This window comes from Gorilla gorilla, chromosome 17 (genome assembly GCF_029281585.2).
Source record: "Gorilla gorilla gorilla isolate KB3781 chromosome 17, NHGRI_mGorGor1-v2.1_pri, whole genome shotgun sequence".
Classification (NCBI taxonomy): Eukaryota; Metazoa; Chordata; class Mammalia; order Primates; family Hominidae; genus Gorilla; species Gorilla gorilla.
Window position 1 is genome coordinate 84,601,814 of NC_073241.2, and position 21,485 is coordinate 84,623,298.

The 21,485-nt window shown below is 36.4% G+C and overlaps 1 protein-coding gene across 45 annotated transcripts in view; it reads right to left on the minus strand.

Moving 5' to 3' along the window:
• TCF4 (transcription factor 4) overlaps nucleotides 1-21,485 on the minus strand; it is a 367,386-nt gene that overhangs the window by 47,584 nt on the left and 298,317 nt on the right. For all 45 annotated transcript variants that reach the window (XM_031003835.3, XM_031003836.3, XM_063699233.1 and 42 more), the window contains 2 exons: nucleotides 8,870-8,975; nucleotides 4,932-5,065 (listed from right to left, as the gene is read on the minus strand). In XM_031003835.3, coding sequence (XP_030859695.1) covers nucleotides 4,932-5,065; nucleotides 8,870-8,975 — 240 coding nt within the window. The remainder of the gene's footprint in view (nucleotides 1-4,931; nucleotides 5,066-8,869; nucleotides 8,976-21,485) is intronic.

Genomic DNA, 21,485 nt, shown 5'->3' on the forward strand with positions numbered 1-21,485 from the left:
TTTGAGTTTAATTATTATATTAGTTTTCCAAATAAGCTGTGTTTCTTGGGTATGCCACAGTGCCTGTAAGGTGGCAAATTAGTTGCAATCCACCCATCTGCTTGGGAATGAACAGATCACTAAAATGGACATAGTAATTTACAAAAACGTGCTGAGCTATTTTCAAGATAAAAAGCAGCTTCAAAAGTTATTCTCATAGGCATCTGAATGTGCTATGTAAAGGCAATGTATTAAAGCTAAAATACACTTTTTCTTCATATGCAATATATTAATGGACTATGAGTCTTTATTACATCATTATTGGAAATGCTGTTAAAAATTGTTTATTTCAAAATTAGAGATTGAATATGATGCTGACAGTCACGGGTATTTAAAACCCAAGCATTTGCTCACGAGGAATGAAACCATAGTCTCTTGAGCGTTGCCCTATTTACTCTGTGAGACCCATCTTGAATTCTACCTCTTTCTTGAAGAGTCCCTCACTACCTCCAACTCTTCCACCATCTCTTCTCTCTAGGTCCCTAATGCACTTACATTCTGCACTATTGTCTTTAACACTTAATTATATTTGGCCTTTCATTTCTTGCTTTTTCTAATGTATTTTCACCTGCATTGTAAACTCTTTAAAGGAATAGAGCTTATAGTTCTGCATCCCACAACTTGTGGCTAACTACTGAACACATAATTATACTATACACTCAATGAACAATTGGTTATCAGTTAGAATTTAATAAACAGTGGATTGAAGTATAACTTATTTGAGAGCCAACTAGTCTAAGGAAATGAATCTACGTATTAGAGGTAGGATTTTCAAAGACGCATGAATGTTTTTGAAAATATTACCTCTGTATGACCAAAATAGCCCAACTTAAAAGACTTCCATAAAAAAGTTGAGATGATGCCTTTAAATCTTTCCAAGTTCCTGAGAATGCCTTTCAAATTTTTAAATTCCATGGACCTCTTTCTTTCCTTGACCCCAAAATTCCTTAGGCCACCTGTTAAACTCATTTCTACTTGCCACCTAATGAACACCCAAGGTAGTCCACGGAATTTTCTCCAATGAAAAATATAGTGGGCCCATTCCATAGTACAGCTAATCTGAAAGCTTAGCAGGGATAGAGGTATTTCTGCTATAGAGGTAAACACTATAACAAAATGGAGGAAAAGAAACAGAATGTGGAAAAAAGAACAAAAAAAGAGATGACTAACTTTAACCTCACTTCTACACAGTCCTATTCCATGTGGAATTTCTGAAGAACAGACGAACTACAAATCTGTCTGAAATGTGCAAAAATCAAAAAAAGAGGAAAAGAATTATAAATATTTAACTAACTATAATAATCAGAAGATGAAACAAAACAGATAATCACATCGGTGAGAATCTTTGGGCCCTTTTAACTTTATGTAAAATGGGCAGTAATTTGGGATTTGACAAAGGGTTAATGCTGAGTTCACAGAATAAAAGGAAAAATTAATCCCCATAGATTATAAAGGGGTAAACCAATGGAATCCATGTAAATCAGTTATTTTTAGAGACTCATAGAAAATTAGATGCTGAAATAAACTAATGAGATTTATAACTAGATTATTTTACATTAAAAACTATCTTGAAAACTACTGTCATTCAGAGATGTAATAAATACACCACAGAGAATAATGTCTCTTTTAGAGGATTTAGGGATAAACTATAAGAGGTCCTCTTAGTCTCGTACTCCAGCTATTACTGTCTTTCCTGCTTGCTACAAAGGACATGAGGAGTGTGACAAAGTGCAAGGCTTTACATGCCCACTATTCGCTCATTTTAACTTATGATGCCCAAGAGTCCTGTATTTCGTGTCTATTAACAGAGTAACTGTTGGAAATGTTTCCATTGGTGATATACTGGTTGATAATTCAAACATTAGAAAAATAAAATAACTGGTGCACATAAACAAGAATAAAATCATGCTTTGGGTTTGGGCAGGATTTCACAGCCTTAGCACTACTGATCTTTTGTGCCAGATCATTCTTTGCTGTGGAGGCTCTCCCATACATGACGTCATGTTTACCAGCACCCCTAGCCTCTACGCACTGGATTCCAGTAGCATCTAGCCCCTAGTTGTAACAATGAAAATGTCCCCAGACATCACCAAACGTTCCCTGAAGGGAAAAACTGCCATCAGTTGAGAATTACTGAAGTAAGGGTTTATGTTACAAAAAAATAAAAGAAAACAGAACTTCCTTTAAAGGAAAATTCCAGACTCCTAGGACTGTTTCGCCCTGTAGTGCAAAGACCATGCCTAAATCATGCCAGACAGTGAGGACTCTATCCTGTTCTTAAAAAGAACTCTGCCAAGTCATTCCAAACGTAAAATCATCTACAACAACCCATTCCAAACTTTAACCGCAAACTCCATTCATCTGAGTGATTTTGTGTGGGTATGTGTAACACAGTAATGATTAGCTGTGGGATTCTGTTGGACAGGCTAAAACTGTAAAGGGGATTTAAAGACTAAACATCGGTAACTTGACAGTCGCTACTGAAATATGTGGATCTTAAGCTTTATAATTACACATTCTGTTATAACATGGCATAACGTGATGAAGGCAATGATGTTTTTAAAATGTTTTATCTTTACAGATAATATCAACTTGGCCAAATTATACCCCAAATAATCCAGGAACAGCGCTTAGCTTTTTCTTAAACTACCCCTTTGTTCAGTATGGGGCTAGCCAGATGCTAAGAATAAAATTATAAGGAACTACCATTATTTTCAACTGAAAGGACACCAACTGCTACTATATATTCAAAGTATTGTCAGTGTCAGATTCTTCTAAGTCACTTCAGTAAAAGATTTTCACATGGTTAAATACTGAAAGTACAATGACAACTAGATACAATAATTCAATAGTTTCACTAACAGTGGGAAAATTCATTAGTATACATTGCAAGATAGCTTGTTCATGTCTCCTTTAAAACAAAAACTCTACTCTCTGAAATCTGTTAACTGTTCAGATGAAAAATGAAAATCCTGTGTTTCGTGATAGGTAAATGGCATTGCAAATATGGCTTCTGATATAGCCTACTGGGTTACTACTTCAAAATGATATTTTCTTTCTAGTTGATAATATTGTTTTGGTTCTGTAAAATTTTTTCTAAAAGGAATATAGTTGGTTTCCATTTTGAAATTATACTTTTTGTGCATGGAAGCACATTTTAAAGCTACTTCCCATGCAGTGAACTGGACTAGGATAAAATCAAATCGCCTAACTCAAAACTCTTGAGCATGATAGGAGAAGAAAGAAAGAAACACAGAAGGGAAGAAAAATTAATGTCAAATGGGCAACTCTTAAAAGAACTGAAATTCCAACAGGCTGGTATAGTGCCTAAAACTTTTGTTTGTAATCAAAATTTTCCTTGCTTATAGGACACATACAGTTTTGACCATGAGTTCCCACAGAAGCGGAAAATGATGGTGCAGAAATGAAAATTTTAGCCAAAATGAATTCTAGCATAATAATAGTTGATATAGTTGATATTTCTCTAAGCTTTCACTCTAATATCTCCAAATAGGAGGGGGGTAAAGAGAAAATTTGAAAATAAGTCATCTGCTATTTACTGGAAATGTGCTGAAATGTGAGATAGTTTGTGATTTACACATTCAATCTTGGGAGGTGATACAAAAAGGCCAATTCCATTTCCACTGTCTGCCTCTCAGGAATGTATAGGCTAATTGACTACTTAGCATCTCTACCACTAGGACCAACTAAATACGGATTTTCAAGGATATCAGAAATCTTAACTTCTGGAATTTTTTTTGATTATTGGAGTAGGATATCAGATCCTGTTTCTTATGTGTACTGGTTGAGCAAAAGAGAGCAAAGACCAAATGAATCCAGAATGATTTTCTTTATCAGAACAGAGAAAGAAACCTAAGTGTAGACACGAGAAGAAGAAAAAGGGGCAAATGCAAGATGAATAGTAGTGACGTAAGTATCACCTGGGATCACTGGATTTCCCATATGCTTTCGCATTTGTAGGATTTGAGGTTCACATATTGTTTAAGCTATGTTCTTGCACAAGGGATTCAAATTTCATCTTATCTGCATCCCAAATCTCACTCAAGATCTAGGCTCTTTCCTCCCTTTAATGACAGACTTAAGTTCAACAGTGGATTCTGGGCTATGGTGATATTTAAGGCTAGAAGAAAGTCAGTTTTGTTGTTTCCTCCAGGATAAAGAGACATACTATGACAGATGAATGTAGGTGATGGACAGAGTGGAAATGTTTAGTAATGAAAGACCTAACATTCTAGAGCCCACCAGTTTTCACCTGGAGTGACGCAAAACACAGTATGAGTGGCAGGCTGGGATGGGAATTAAAGTTAAAATACTGAAAAATGGGAATCTGATCTATGTAGAAACCTCATGGTTTCTCTTACTGATGGAAGTCTACAGAAAATACAAACTCCTTCTTTTGGATACATCACAACAGGCCAAAGCTGACATAGGCCAGTCAATGGGAAATGAAATGCTCCTGGGTGATGCATATAATGTACTGACTGTCACTCTGCCCTCTGCAGTACATCTTTTGAAACTACAGATAGCAAAAAAAAAAAAAAAAAAAAAAAAAGACCGGGAACCACCATGTTAAGATTCTACAACTTAAATAGGTATCTATTTATGTACCCAAGGAAGCTGACATTGTGATAAAGAAGGCACAGAGCAAAACACAATAAACAAAAGAACAATGCCAGAGAGAATCTGGAAGAATTTACAAAGGTGATTTGAACCTGTTATGTCTTTGATCACAGAAACAATACAACTTAAGAATAATGGGTGTGTGCCATTTTTGCACTTATTTGCAGAGTCCTTGTGTATATGCATGGAAAGACAGAGGACGAGGTTTAATCAAGCTGTGACATTCCCATTACCGTGTATGTCTGCCTTACCAAACGTTCATGTGGATGCAGGCTACAGTAGCTGCTGGACTGTGGAATATGAGAAGAGTTGCCCAACATTCCTGCATAGCCAGGCTGATTCATCCCACTGGAGGAGCTCCAAGGGTCACTGCTGTGATGGCCATCTGTAAAGGACAAAGAGAACCATGCCTTTCTGAGGCATTCAGCCTTGCCTTATAGAATAGGGTTTTTTCATATACTTGAAAATGACTGCCTGTTGTGTTATTCATCTTTGTGTTGGTTAGCTGATTACATCAGAAGACAGTCATCATTTCTTCCCAAGTGGCTTTATATTGTCAAACAAATATAAACACTTAAAAAAGTTAAAGTGTTCTTGGTAAAAAGTGAACTGTAAAAGAACAACAGAGTATATTTCAACCATGAATTATGTCAAGTCGCAAGGTAATTACTGCTAAAGGAAACATTTCTTAGAAGTCTTCTAACTGTTTTTTCTATGAAAACCAACTAAAAAGTTAAATTGGTCCTAAACTTTGGGGTGAAAAGTACTTGAGAAATTACAAAGTTGACAAGTTTTAAAAGCATGTAACGAAGTATCAATTTTAAAAAACCTCAGATTGAAAATGTTTAATTTCATTTTTAACATATACAATAAATAGAATTAAAGTTGGAATTATAATTATATTACAGCATGCAGAGAAGATGAATCTCAAATATATAGTTCTTAGGATATTTTATTTTTATTTTTTGGTGTATAGGTATATAGCTATCTTAAACCTTCAGTAGCAATCCAAAGGGTACAAACATGCCCTAGGTAGCTATTATATTACAGATATTTTTGAGAGTCTCTGGATTTTATAAAACGATTTATGAATTATAGAAGTTTAAAATTATATAAAGTATCTTTCAATGTAAGGTTAACCTTTTGTTAACACTCTTATTAAAAACATCCCTACAGATTTTTTCATTCTCTGGGCCTATTGGCCTACAGGTTATTATTAATGATTGCTATTGTTTAGGTTTGGTTTCCCAAGCCTAAGGGAAAAGATGATCTACATTACTGCTAAATTCATTCATTTTTTCTTTTTTTCAATAGTTTAACAAAAAGTATTGAGTACTAGGTATACACTAGGCCATCAGCTGGCTGTTAAATGTATAGCAGATATTGCTTCCTTAAAAATAAGATTATTTTCACCATAACATTTTATTTAGTAAAGGCCTATTAAAAAGTTAGGCAATAGAAAAGTTAAATCTGACACTGTATTTCGTGAAGCTCTTTTTCATTCAGTTCTTAAATCCAGAAATTAGAATTTTATAACTGGACTCATTTCATATTGGGAGGAATAGTTTGCAGATTCCTCTCTTTAAGAACCATGCAAGCAAAATCATGTCTGTGATTTTGACAACTTCAGAGTTTTAACTAGAAGATGGAAATTGAAGTTAAAAATAAGAGGCCACAGTAGTGAGTTTACAATATGCCCCAGACAGTTTCTGAATATTTTTCACCTTAATTGCATATTCCTTCAAGCCTTGAATTCTCAGGGCACCAAGTACCCCTCTACTGAAGGGAAGCTGATGTGGGACAGGACCGTGATGCAACTGTTTCTGTGGCCATCATGTGAAAACACATGATTTTTTAAAAAGTTATCATTCATGTACTTGAGCTTTAGTCCTTAGATTACAGAGGTTTAAATGTCACCTTAAATTCAAATATGAAGTTCAAGATCACTAACATTTTAAATAGATGGCACATATGACAAATAAATTGAAAACATATATCACTAAACAAGAGTCTCCTGACAATGTGATACACTGGGTGGCAATGCATTTAGGACTGTTAACACAGAGTACTCTGCTTGATGCAGACTTATAAAAATACATATTTTACATAAATTATGCTTTTCACAGTAAATTAATATTTATCACATCCCATGATCTTGGCATAATGTTCTTTTGAAAGAAAGAATAGAATTAGACGTGTGCAAATTAATTGTGCTCATCATAAATGTCAACTCATTTTTTTTTTTTTTTTTTTTTGCTTTTCGGGTATGCATATGCAGATAAACAAATTTGTTCCCCATATTTTGTGTGGTCTGCTAGGGAAAGGAACCTACTGATATAATCTACCTGGCCTCTCCTGCAATGTGCACCCTTCCAGAAAGCCACTTTCCTGGGCAGATAGAAAAAATATATCCTTCCGTCAATGTTTTCAATCGAAATCTGTTTTGAGTGATGGATCCTTGAGTTGCCAATCTCTGTAAGCACCTGTAGGACAATATCTCCCACTGCTCACAAAACAGGGGACTGATGCTGAGGTAGCTACTGTTTATAACTGAAGGTGATTAGCTTTTTGTCACGGCACAAAATGCACCCAGGTGACATAGCCTGCTGTGTCCCTTTGAGAGTTACACCTAGGACGGGTCACAAAGTTAAAGGACTTCTGACGCACGGGCTCTATTATGTGTGGAACAAATTCTCTCTATTCCTAACAGAGCCATTCCATCCAATTTTATAGATTTCCATGGAATTTCACATGTGAACTAACAAACTAAAAGAGCTAACACACTGAAGGGAAGGAAGATTAGTATCTTTTAATGAGAATGATTTTGAGTGTGTCCACTATAAACAGGCTGCTTCCCTGGTACTCTTTGCCCCAAATGTGCTCCCCTTCCTGTATCATGGCCCTTCCTAGAGATGCATAAAGAAAGAAACCCCATGGCCCGTAGACAAGGCTTATACCAATAAGGTTTTCACACCTGGGCAAAAAGAGTTAACATTTTGCACACAGAGGTTCTTGGTAAATTCCACATCTAAATTCAGGGCATTAACTTGGTAACAAGACAATTACATTAGAAAATAAGTGCCACACACATATCAGGATGGAGCCCTTAGGGGCATCCTCCAAGTGGTTCATTCTTGAAGTAGCTGCTATCATTTCAAACATCTTGGTCTTTTTAAAAAATTCATTTATTTATTTGTTTGTTTGTTTGTTTATTTATTTATTTTGAGATGGAGTCTCGCTCTGTTGCCCAGGCTGGAGGGCAGTGGTGCAATCTCAGCTCACTGCAAGCTCTGCCTCCCAGGTTCATGCCATTCTTCTGCCTCAGCCTCCCGAGTAGCTGGGACTACAGGTGCCCGCCACCACGCCTGGCTGATTTTTTGTATTTTTAGTAGAGACGGGGTTTCACCATATTGGCCAGGATGGTCTTGATCTCCTGACCTTGTGATCTGCCTGCCTTGGCCTCCCAAAGTGTTGGGATTACAGGCGTGAGCCACCGCACTCGGCCACATCTTGGTCTTTTTTGAGCAGCAGAAAGGTATACGCTATCAGTAGCAAGACTACAAGCTCAGGGTGGGGGCACACATCCATGTATTTAAACATACTGGACAATTCCATAATTTTCTATATTTGTCTTCTCCCCCAAAAGTTGGGCCTTTTATCCTAAACCAGTTACTATGTTGGGACAGAGCTTTCACCATGTAATATTCCAGTCTGTGGTAGGTTACTTCATCTTGGACCCTTGTTCTTACCTACAAATTAGTAAGTGGATGAAAATTTTACATAAGGTTATACATTAGGCCAACTTGTTCCCAGTTGGCTAAATCCAGGATGTTCAAAACATACATGGAGCTGAACCACTTCTAAACAAACAGCTACATCGTCTTGGGGATGGTGAAGATGCTGAAATGGTTGGTCATGCGTGGAAGACCATCATAAGCATCGGCTCTAAGTGAAGCAGATCAATCTAATCTTAACCCATTACTGCTTAAAGGGGTTTAATTGTAAAGAAAGACTTAGTACAGTTTTAATTAATACATCAATTTTTAAGGAATTCAATTCCTAAGAAGAGCATGACTTCAAAAATTCTACACTTGCCTACTATTCCATTTCTTCTGCCCCATCTGTGACATTAAGTGACCCAGGAAAATGCTATCCAGTGGCCTTTCCCTCAGAAGCAGCAGCATCTTACCTTGCATGAAGAAGGAGCTAGGGAAAGTGCTGGTTGCTGGTTTGGAGGAAGGATAGCCTGGCGAGTCCCTATTGTAGTCGGCAGTGCTTGCTGATGGAGCATAGACCTGAGGAGAAAGAACCAACTGAGTTTTGCTTTTTGCATTGACCACAGCAGCCCAAGCTCCATTCTTATATAAGAAGTAGGCAGAAAGTGCTACATTTCTATCCTTTCCAGTTTAAATCTGAACAAACCCTAGAAACAGTGCCCTTTCCGAACACACTAAAACAAACAAAACAAAACGAAACAAAAGCTCGGTGTATTTGTGCGAATAGAAAATAACCAGGTGTGTTATATTCCAGTTGATGTAAACCATGTCTAGTTGTAAATACACTGTATAATGCCCATAGGGTAATCCTGTGAGTCTAAGCACTTCTTTCTTTTTCTTCTAAACACAGATGGCCCATAAGCATGTGAAAATGGTAAAAACAGAAAGACATGCATCAAACCTCTTTCAAATGGTAGAGTAAAAACTCTACCTTTCAATTAAAATTTTCACTTTTACAGAGAGGAGGTAGGGACGGGGGAGACAGAGAGAACACAAATGAACTATCCAAACCACAGAAAGTGATAAATATACCTTAGAATATGAAATTCCCATAGTGTCAGCTTTTTGCAGAGATGCATGAAAAAGGCCATTAAAAGCCTAGATCTACATAAGACCACCAACAATCAGCGTGTGCATAGGAAGTGGGAGGAGGGAGCCCTCCTTTTTCATGCTTATTATATTTGTGTGTACAATAAACTTAAAAAGTGTGCCAAAAACCTAATTTACTTACATTCATTTACTAATACTCATGAGACTTGGGAAACCAATTCTTTATACAAATAGCCTGTGTATTTTCTTGTTTATGTTTTTTTAAACAGGACAGCATAGTAGAAAAGCACAAATTCATAAGGTATAGTTTAACTTTAATTGGTTTTCCCCCTTGCCTTTTCTGCTAAATATAATTTTTTTTAATCCCCATTTTCTTTTGCTCTCAAAGTTCCTCTCTCCAGATGGTCAGAAAGACTGAAACACTGTCATCCTCTTGATGAAAATGGATACCTTCCTGCCTCCATTTTGAAGCAGGCAGCGGCTCACAAAATTGGCAGTGAGCCTACAGTGATATTCACAGGTCACAGTAAAAGGAAAAGAAATTCACCAATAAAAAGGCAAGCGCAGGGTTACCAAAAAATAACTCTCATTTTTTTTTTACAGTGCACATCGAATAAACACCCCGAGAAAAATTATATAATTGCTCTCAGAACACCATGAATCATAAACTAAGCATTAATACAAGGTTTAGGATTTCACAAAGGATAGGTCCACAGAGACAGATGTGGGAAAATATGCATCTACAGCCATACATCAAATAAATGCTACACATGCCCCAAAGTGCCCTTGAAAATTGGGAGGTCCTGGAGCTTTAACAAAACAAAAACAAACCAGAAAAGCCCACTCGCACTTCAGAAAACAGGGATTTTTCTTAAGGCACTAATGGATACAAGCCCTATATTTCATTGGACTTTATTTTGTGATTTTCATCACATTTTAAATGTATAAACAGTGATTTGCTTCTATTTCCAGAGGGCTTACAATAAGGAAAAAAATCTTTTTTGAGTATTTTTAAGAAACAAAGAATAAAACTTTGGCTAGGAATCCAAAAACAAACCAACGATCTAAGTTCTGTCAACCACATCTCAGAATTTTCTTGAGAACTATTAACTAACAAAGAGCTTGTGAATTACTACTGAAGGTATTTAGAGAAGGTCTTGAGAATAATCTAACAAGATGAAAGAAACATCACAGGAAAAAGGGAAACTGAAAACTGACAGAATGATTGTAGTGTGACTATAATATATCTACATGCTATTAGCCTGACAGCAATCTGGCCTCAGTATTAACATAAGCTAAGTGTACTATGGAATATCCCCAAATTTCAGAAATCAATATATTTATTATAAAACTAAAAAGAATCTCCAACCCATATTATTAAATCATCTTATGTTTTAAAACAATTAAAATCAATTCTTTTCATATATACTTTAATTTTAATTACATATTCTATTACATTATCCTTAAACATATATATCATTATGTCAACACCATTTGATGACACCTAATAAGGTTTATCCTTTTTCTTTTTTTTTTTCCAATTTGGATAGGATTACTTGGCATTGCTTTTGGAAGATAAGGAAAAATCTTTGGTTAATTTTGGTTATTTACAAGGAGGCTACTTTGACTATGAATTATAATCAAGCTCAAATATCTAAGAGTAGGTCACTTACTCCAAATTCATAAATATTGGCTGCATGGAGAAGAGTATCTATGGAATTGAGATGTTTTTAGGATATATTATACTATGTAATTTCTATTTTTCTGCTGTTTTAGCCAATTGAAGACTTTTTAGATAACATGAAACTCTTTGTTAATAGGCAACGGACCACTGTTTATAGTTTTTTATACAGACAATTTCTACATATTTTAAACATTTTCTTTATATCATAATTTACAAATCAGATACAATGTTATTCATCTTCCATTTAGATACTTTATCTTTCTTACCTCAAAAGTTATTTTCAAGGTAAGATCTCTATATTTTTGTTTATATAAATAAATAAATATCACATATAACTATACTTTTTTAAAGAAGGGAACCAACAAATTTTAGTTCAACCTCCCACATTTCAAATATAAGAAAACTGAATAATGAAATGGTCACAGAAACATTACTCTTATTTTTCACCGATTGATAGGGTACTTTTTTTTAGAATGGTGGCGGAGACATAGATGGTATTTATGAAAACACCATGATCATAATGTTCACAGTTCAGTTTATCTCTAATGGTTTAATCTTTCATAACCTGGATGACCAGTGAACTGCTTCATTACTTTTATTTCAGTCAACTCTTTTGCCAATTTCTCAATCAAGCTTTCAAAGTATGGGTTTCAATAAGGTATTTAATATTGACATTAAATTCAATAAGAAAAGCTCATACCCATTCAGTTTTTAGTATTATTATTCTAAGTATATAGAAAGTTTAACAACACAATTGTTAAATAAAATAGCTTCATTTAATCAACAGAATAATAACAAACATCCCAGATCTCTTCAAAGAGTTGGAATTATTTTTAATGACTAACACCAGAAAATCAGTCCAATCTAAAATGAAATAAAAATCCCAAATTCTAGTACCATGTACTAGAGTGACCCCAATGATGAAATATGAGGAAAATCTAATGAGAAACAAATATCTATCCTTGAATTTTTCTCCAATAATACGCTTAGATCAAGGTGACTGTTGGCATTCTGATTCCTCCCACAAGAGTAATTGAGAAGTGTGAAACTTTTGTTGCCGAATTGGAAATGGAAAGACTTGGTGAAACTCATAGGTCACAGCTCTTTTAGTAACCTATTTGTTGAGTAAAAACTTCATGGAAAACTAGTTACACAGTATATTTAACATGCAAAGTTAGCAACATTATCTCTTCTCTTATAATTCTGAATTTAGCAGACAATCATACATATAGAAATCCTGAGTTTAACAAAACTCTCTAGATAACACTGAACCTTGAACTGACCAAAGTAAACAAAAATGTTTTCATTTTACAGATTTAATTTTTTTTTTTGGTAATCCAAGAAGTATTACTATGGTACATTAGCTGTTCCATTCAGTGTTTCCAACTATTATTTCTGCACTCATCAAAGAAAAAACAATTTAATTTAGTCTAAATAAAACCTGTGCCTAACAGAAAAGAACAACAAGCAAGCACAGAAACCAACAAACAAAATGAAACAAAGGTATGCCTCCTACTCTTTTCCTTATGAAGCTCTCATTTTTACTGGTCTTAGCATATCAGTTTCACTTACGGACATTTTAAAGTAATAATGATTACTCATTTGTTTAGCGCCTCTTGTGGAACAACTTTGGTGGCAAGAGTTCCACATACATTATATCTAACCTTCATAATGATCACACAAGGTGGATATTATTAGTAGTATCTGCCCTATTTCACAAGGCTGACGTATCATAAGAAGGTCAAGTGTATTGGCCCAAACCAGCTTGGGTCTGACTGCAAATTCCACCATTTATTAACTAGGCAATCTTGGACCAGTTACTTTTAACTCTGGTCCTCAGATTCCTGCTTGTAAAGTGGAAATGACAATGCCTGCTATGCAAAGTTGTTGTGAGAATTAGATGGTATAATGTGTGTAAAGAAACTAGAATGGAACCTGGCACAGATTAATCATACAAAAAACATCAGACGTTAGTGCTGAAGTCTTGTTGCCATTGTTTGTATTATTTGGACAAATGTGACTCAGGAATGTTAAGCTGTCTTTTCAGGTTACACATTTTTCAAGGGGTAAAGCAAGGATGTGAACTGATCATCAAAGTCTATGTTCTTTCCATTAAAAAATAATTCCTTGCTTTTAAAGGGCAAAAAAGGTAAATAAAACCTATTTTAAGCTATTAACATTAGGCTATACTTGGGTCATAGTTTATAGAAATACTCTTGTGGCATCTGATAATGACCTTTTAAGAAAATAAAATGTCGGCCAGGAACAGTGGCTCATGCGTGTAATCCCAGCAATTTGGGAGGTTGAGGTGGGCGGGTAATGAGGTCAGGAGTTCGAGACCAGCCTGGCCAACATGGTGAAACCCCGTCTCCACCAAAGATACAAAAAATTAGCCGGGTGTGGTGGCATGCACCTGTAATCCCAGCTACTCAGGAGGCTGAGGCAGGAGAATTGCTTGAACCTGGGAGAAGGAGGTTGCAGTGAGTCGAGATCGTGCCATTGCACTCCAGCCTGGGCGACAGGGCAAGATTCCGTCTCACAAAAAAAAAAAAAAAAGAAAAAAGAAAAAAAGATAATGTCATAATGCATGTTATGGTGAAATCAAGTACTTGTTAAGTAACCTGCTTCCTGAAGGGGAAACCTTAAATCTGAGGGAATAAAGAAAAGTGGCTTCATATCACATCACCATGTGTGGTTGGGTGGTAGCCACCTGATTGTCCAGTAGACCTTTACCACTCCTCCACATTACTACCCCCTGGTGATTCTGCAAGTACCATCTGCATATATACTTTCCAAAGAAAAATCAGTTCAGAATCACTGAAATGTTGTAATTGAGGCTTTCAGACCCTTCAAGAGAGTTACTGTATGTTCCATGGAAAGCAGAAAACAGAAAAGCAGAATTGAGCCACAGACACCCAAGTACTGGCTGGGCTCATTCAGTGACTCAGGCCTTGGGAGAGTTCACAAATATCCTCAACTGTGACAGTTAAACCTCAAATGCCAAGAGTTTACTGAGTGCCACTGATGTCCACAGAACTACCCATGTATTTTGATGCTTCTCTCAGCATCTACTGGGGAAATATACTTGTAGGTGACTAGCTTACTACTCAAGAAGCTGGGTTGGACCCTCAACTCTTAATATTTTTTGAAGGACATAGGCCTCAGTAAGAAAAATGAATGGTTCCAGTGCAGTGATATGTCCATATTCAGAAGAGATAAGATGGACCCTGTAACTGTCCTATGTGACCAAGATAAAGACATTGCTAACTAATCCATAAAGCAAGGAGAAGATGTACTCAGAAGACACAGCATCCGGACAGTACACACACAGATTTGGCAGATTACTAGAAATCACCCAGCTCTGGAGTCTGACCAATTAGGTTCAAATTCCAGCTCTCACAATTCCTTGCGAGGACATAACAAAGCAATTTATCTCTCAGAACCTCAGTTATCTTATTTGTCAAATGAACCATTCTTGTGAGGATTAGGGATAATATATGTCAATCATAATTCTTAATCTGTCATGGGCACTCAATAAATGGGATTATTAATTCTATCTCATAAGAGGTACTCATTGCTTATAATTATTTTTAACAATGGGTCTAGAAAGCTGCTGTCCAATCAGTAGCCATTAGTAATATGTAGTTATTTGAATTAAACTCAACCAAAGTTAAATAAAATTAAATGTTCTGTCCCTCAGTCACAGTAGCCATATTTCAAGTTCTCAACAGCACATACAGTCACTGGTTACCATACTGAACATTACCAACACAGGACTTTCTCATCATCACAAAAGGTCTACCGGGGAGTCCCAGTGTAGAGTTATGTTCATCCATGAGGAAGGCACTGGGCCATGTTTGCCACTCGCTGTCAGGACAGCTATCACAGTAAGCCTAGCTCATGTAAGACTTGCTGTTCCTTTAGGCTGGGAAAGCAGGAACTCTTCTGGAGTGCTAGTGGGAGAGGCAAGTTCTAGGTATCCGTGCTACCTGGCATATAACTGCTGTTCAATAAATGTTGATTGTAATGAATGTCAGGATACTGGTATCTTAGCTTTATTTATTATATTTAGAGTCCTGAGTACTATTGCATATTTCTTAAAGTCTTTTTTTCTAACCATCTGCCAAAATACTTGCAAGTTGTGCCAAACAACACACCATGGAAGAGTATCTATGACCCCAGGTTTCTGGATATGCAGGAAATAAAAAGAAGAAACTCTTAATCCGCAATTTAGTCCTTGGCCTCTAGTGTTTTTGACAAACGAATTACAGTTAGACATGGTGTGATCACTTTTTATGGACAATAAAAGCTGAATATATTTTTAGCTTTTTTGCTGTAGTTTTTACAATACTGATAATTGTAATTATCAGTATAATTGGGTCTCTCTATTCTATATTCTTTCTTTGTTTTTAGTACTATTTGTCAAAATCTTTTTCTACCTTTTTTTTTTTTTCAGACGTTCCTTTCTCTTCCATGTTACTTTCACATCTACTGCCCTCTCTCTTGCCTCTTGGCGTCATCTTTTTAAAGCTCGAATGAGTTCAACTTCATTTTGTAAAGGAGTCAAAGGAAGAGGTGAAAGGACTTACGCCAGGGCCTGGACAGAGCCCAGGCTCCTGACTTCTCTGCCAGTTCTCTTAGCATTCTCCTTCCTAAAGTCTTTCCTAAGTAGCTAACTTAAAGATTCCAATGGGCAGTCAAACAGCATGAGAGATTAGTCAAGAAATGGAAGAAGTAGAGTTGTGTAATGCACTGTAAGGCGTCAAGGCAGTTAATCATACTCAAAGGCACAAGACAGTGCAGATGAACAGTCCAAGACTGCAAACAACCAAAAACCAAACCAAACCACAGGATTAAAGCTCATTCACCTCACATATTTTCAGTATTATCAAGTCAAGGAATATTTACTAATGGAGGAAGAAGAATCCTCCTTCACGTCCAAGTGATGGTTAAAGGGCGATCTCCATTATCACATAAATAGGAAATGTGCTTAGAAATAACACATACATGTCTTCAGTATGCTGACAAATAGGAGAGTATTTCTTATAAATGGAAACATTTCACTGGTGTAAGCTGTTAAAATTGTGACACTTTTATTCTATCTAAATCAGTTGGAGTATTTAAAAGAATTAACCAAATAGTTCTAAGTGCCCCAAAACAATTCATGGTAAGAAGAGTTTTACTCCTCAAATTCTCTTTATTGGTAGTCTGAAAAAAAAAGAGTATTTCACAACTATCAAAAAGTGTAAAATGTACCATTTATGTGTATGATATTCATATTTCATTTTTACTAACTGAGCAATGACCCATCTTCCCTCTACCAGGATGCACCACAAAAATCTATGAAAAAGAATATACGTATTTCCCCAAAAAGAAATTCCCTGAGCATGTTAATATATTTAGAACACAAATCACTTCAAGTATACATCCATATCTATACACCCTATCACAAAAATCGTATAATTTTCCCGGCTTCTAAATATCAGCTGAGTCATTATTCATTCATGAGTACATTAAACCTGGGGCTAAATCCTATAAGTAATTTCAGCCAAGAGATGTTTTTCCCTTCTCATTCACCAAATTTCCTTTCCCGTTTTAGGAAGTCACAAAACGGTAAGAATTTCAGTCCCCTTCCTTGTCTGTAACTGTCAATCAAATTACAGAACGGAAAAATGTCAAGAGGATCCAGGAGACGGCACCAGGAAGCAGCAGGGACCTGGGCGATCCACAAAGGAGCAGGAGAGGCCTGAGCAGGCAGGGATGGCCGGAACACAGCCCTGCACTCCTCTACCAGTGCACTCAGCCTGCAGCAAGCTCAGCAAAGGCTCAGTAAAAAAAAGTGAGCCACGCCAATTTAAGTGTGTGCCTTTTGCGTGCAAAGCACACCAGGGGTTACAAAACCCCTGGCATTCTTCATGGCTAGGCAGCTCTACCTTGTTCTTTCTTCCCTTCATCAAAAGTCAACAATATCCTCTTATGTTTTTCATATAGCTGGCTGCAGTATATTTTTCAATTCAAATTTCAAACTCTAAATAAAAATGAGTTGGTAGCCTTTGACATGTATAGAAATTTACAAGGGGGAAAAAACCCTGCTTCAATTAAAACAAAAGAACTTAAGACAGAGCCACTAATAATTAGAAAGAATAATATTACAAATTAAATCTGCAGAGTGGCTCACTATTTTGGAAGTATTTTCAGTGAGTTATTATTCCAACTCTGAGGCAGCAAAACTGCCAGGTGAGATGTGAGTGGGCTCACTCTGCTATGATGTCATAGTGATGTTATCATAGCTATAGAACATTTGAGATTTAAGCTATTTTCCAATATTATCCTACTGAATTCCCGCAGCCATCCCAGTGACATATGCAGGGATCACCAATGAGAAAAACAGAAAAGAAGTCATTTTCAGAAAAGAAGTCATTATTTATATCTGTTTACACCTATCAGCTCTATTGCAGCCAAACTGTACATATACTCATTTTGCTTACATACTAATCCTATTGTTGCATTATCATCCCAATTTTATGGCTAAGGGATCTGAGGCACAGAGAGGTTAAGCAACTTGCTTAAAGTCACACAGCTAATAAACTGGCAAAACTGAGATTCAAAACCATGTAGTCTTGTTTTGGAGTTTGAGTTTTTAAGTACTACAACCGTATCTCCTGATAACTAAGAATTCTCCCCGCGGTGCTCATGGACTCCTACCAAAACCCAGCTTTGTAGAGTCCTAGGTCCCCTATACTGCCTGGCCATTTAGCAGCCTAGGGCTGTTTTGCCCATAGAGAAGAACACAAGATCATCTCAGTCAGGGCAGCACAAAGGAGGTTCTTGTGTGTTACTGCAAGAAGCAGGACCATTCATCTGTCTTCCAGACATGAAGTTGAGCTAAGATGCAGCAGGTATTAATACACTTGTTTAATATTACTAGAGACAGAGAGAGGCTAAGTAATCGGCTGAGAGTTACACTAGGGTTTAGTGGTGAAACCAGACCCAAGACTAAATATCAGCACACTAAACTGATTAAAAACCACCATATTATTATCTGAACTATTAAAGCGAAGTGTAAATACAGTCTTGTCTATGTGTACTAGCCTCTGGCTCCAAATACTTCTTTATATTTTTACACCTGCATTTCTCTTGCTCTTGGCAATAACTGAGCAGACACTCTATGTTTCCTATTACTTTCAACGTGGTGTATCAGAGGAATGCCCACTGCCAACATTATGAGTACATTGGCCCTAGCTGAGAGTGCCTTAAACTGATTAAGTTACACCTGGCTAAAGATCTCTTGAAACACTTAATTGCTTAAAATTTGGTCCAGGTGAAACCCTGACTTCTTCCTGGTTACACTCCTTATGTTACTTATTCATGTGGGAGTTGGCTTCATTACCAGGCTCAGGGTTGGCACAGATAAAAGACTGCGGATGCTAAGCACATCACAACTCTGATATGTTCTAAACACTTAACTAAGTTGTTTCCAAACTTTTATTTACCAAATGCATTGATGTGCATGTGAAGAAATTCAAGGTAATGTTAAGGAGAACCTGATATATTATTTCAATTAAACATTATTGCTTCTGGTTATCTTAAATCTTAAACAGATGTAACTAAATTATTTATATCTCTGTTTACACCTATCGTATCAAATTCATGATTGTCAATTATGTCTAACAGATCATCTCACATCTCAATAGTTTCTCCCCCTTTAGCAACCGACTGCTTTTTGTTTTAGATGACGACTACTGCTTCATTAGGAGGTGCTGGAACATCAAAATAGGTTTGGTTGTATCTGCCAAAAAATAGCTTTGTGACCTCTGAAAGCACTGTTTTATCAATTAAATGAGGGCAGCACGTCTTCCAGAGGAAAACAAATTCTATGACTCTACAATAAAGACAGAAATTAATTTTAGGTTTACTCCAATGTTGATTGTTATTTCTTCTATACCCTATTGTACATTAAGAAGGCCTGCTAAGGATAGCCAGTTGCAGAAACAATAAGGTAAAAAAAGCATTACCAAAAAAAAAAAAATGTGCAGGTGTGCTTGGACATATGTGTGTGTGCATGTAACGCCGGGCACAGAATAGGCTCAAAACTTTACTAAGTGCATGCATGCATGAATGAATAAACACACCACACATGGGATACACGTCAAACTAAGAACAACATCATAACACAGAGAAAGATAAACATTCATTGGTTCTGCCAAAATATATTTTAGTGCATTCCACTTCTCTAATGTGTTTAGGGCTGAGCTTTCTTTAGGACATGGAATTACCTATAATGGTCCTAAAGATTTTGAGAGCACCATTCCCCACCCTTTTCCCTTTGAATTCTAGTCCACAGGTTGACGCCTGAAGCCTAAAGCTGACATCCTTAAGAAAGGACTTAAGCTCAAATAACTTTAGATGCGACTGGAGTGAACAAGTTAATTTCATTGCTTCAGACTTTTGTCAAGGTACATTACCAAGAGGGGTAAAAGCCTACATCCCTGAAAGAGTTTCCACAGTCACAAACCCACTTTTCATCACATCTCCAATCACTCCCTGTCTTTGGGAAATGCTGTCACAGTTTGTTAGCAGTAATTACACTTCAGGGCAATGAGGTCTCAGATCTTTTCCCAACAATCAATTTTTAGAAAGCATTTCTGGAAAGCAGAGAAGGTATGAGGGTATTGAGAGGTTGTTACAAGAAGGGAAAGCAGTACAAAGAAAAATGCTAACTACGTTATAGTTTGACCTTTTGCATACAACCCTAAAGGCGCTCTTCTTATTTCTCCAGTCCCAAATGTCTTCAGTGCTGTGTTTGTACCTAATAAGCACAGACAGCCAAAAAGCCATCATTCCTAAGTACCTATTCCTTCTCAGGAAGCAAGAGCGATCAGGAAGAAAGTTGCATCAGACACAAGCAGAAAGTCACACTTTGAAGAGTCGACATTCAACCAAGAATGAAAAGACAGTGAGGCCAAGATTCTAACAGACATAAAATGATAATAATAATACTCAAACATTTCACAAAAGAAAATACATAGGTACTTCTCTAGATATATTCTTTGATCTTGAACTTAATTACTTAAAGCAAATTTGACAAAATTCTATCATTAGTCATTATTAAAAGTTCACATCTTCATAGTATTTTAAATCAAAAGGACTTTTCTCATCCATTACCTTCTTGAATCATCATTTTGAGATGGATTATCTATCTAAGTGGTCAACCATGCTACCCATCTTATACATTCAGGAACATAAGCTTGGAGCGGGTTAAGTGCCTTCCTTTTCCATGAGTCACAAGACAGAGTAAGGGCAGGAATGGGGTTATAACCTAGGTCTTTTCATTTGAAATCCTCAGTCAGAAGTTAGCACTTGACCAGAATATCCTTCCAAATCACCTACAGTCTAAGGAATCTGGTGGACAACTTTTCATATTTGTTAAAGATATCTAATAGTGCTAAGTAGAGTTATAAATGAACTCTGCTGTGCTTTGAAGCATCAAACTTAACTCTGGGTGCTTTAAACAGATGCCTTCATCTTCTGCTTACCAAAAGAATTGTTATGAACAGTGAGTTTCCAATCTGGTAAAGTTTTGAACAGGAATCACTGCCATGGTACACTGTAAAATTGTTACCCCATCTTCCCTTTCATAAAGCTGAAAAAAAGTACGAATTATCTTTTTTCTGTCAAAACATATGGCCCTAACTACTTTCAACTGAAAACAAAAGCATGAAATAATTACCAAATGTATGACTCTGTGGCACAGATTGAAATGAAAAAAATAAGTATGCAAGTTGTCAACATCTATGTCCAATCAGCTGCTTCGCTGTCTGTTACCCATTCAAATGCCCACCCTCTTCCCTCCTGCCCAGGGCAAACTTTTAGGTGAAATCAACCAGCAATATTTCACTAATTTAACTCAGAGCAGAGCTTTTAGTTAGCACAAAGCTAGGTGCTTTGGTAAATTACATACAAAAAAATTAGAAGGGCAGGATTTTCACTAGGAACTAGTTGGGAGATTTATGAAGTACAATAAGCAACTAGAAAATGTGATAAAGTGAGTAGCCTTTTGTATAAACCATATGCGCTAAAGAAATGTAAAGGAAGTTATCCTATAGGGTTATTCAGAAATACTTCTTAAAGGAGGTGAAAGATTAATTAAGAGGGGCAATAATATTCCTGAGATAGGACCAGAAGACTAAATGATCAACAATAGTTAGTTCACGACTTCAGGCATATTTAAAATATAATTGAGTTGGCTTTCTCTAAATATTTAAATTTTAGGTATTTTTTCATTTGATCTAATT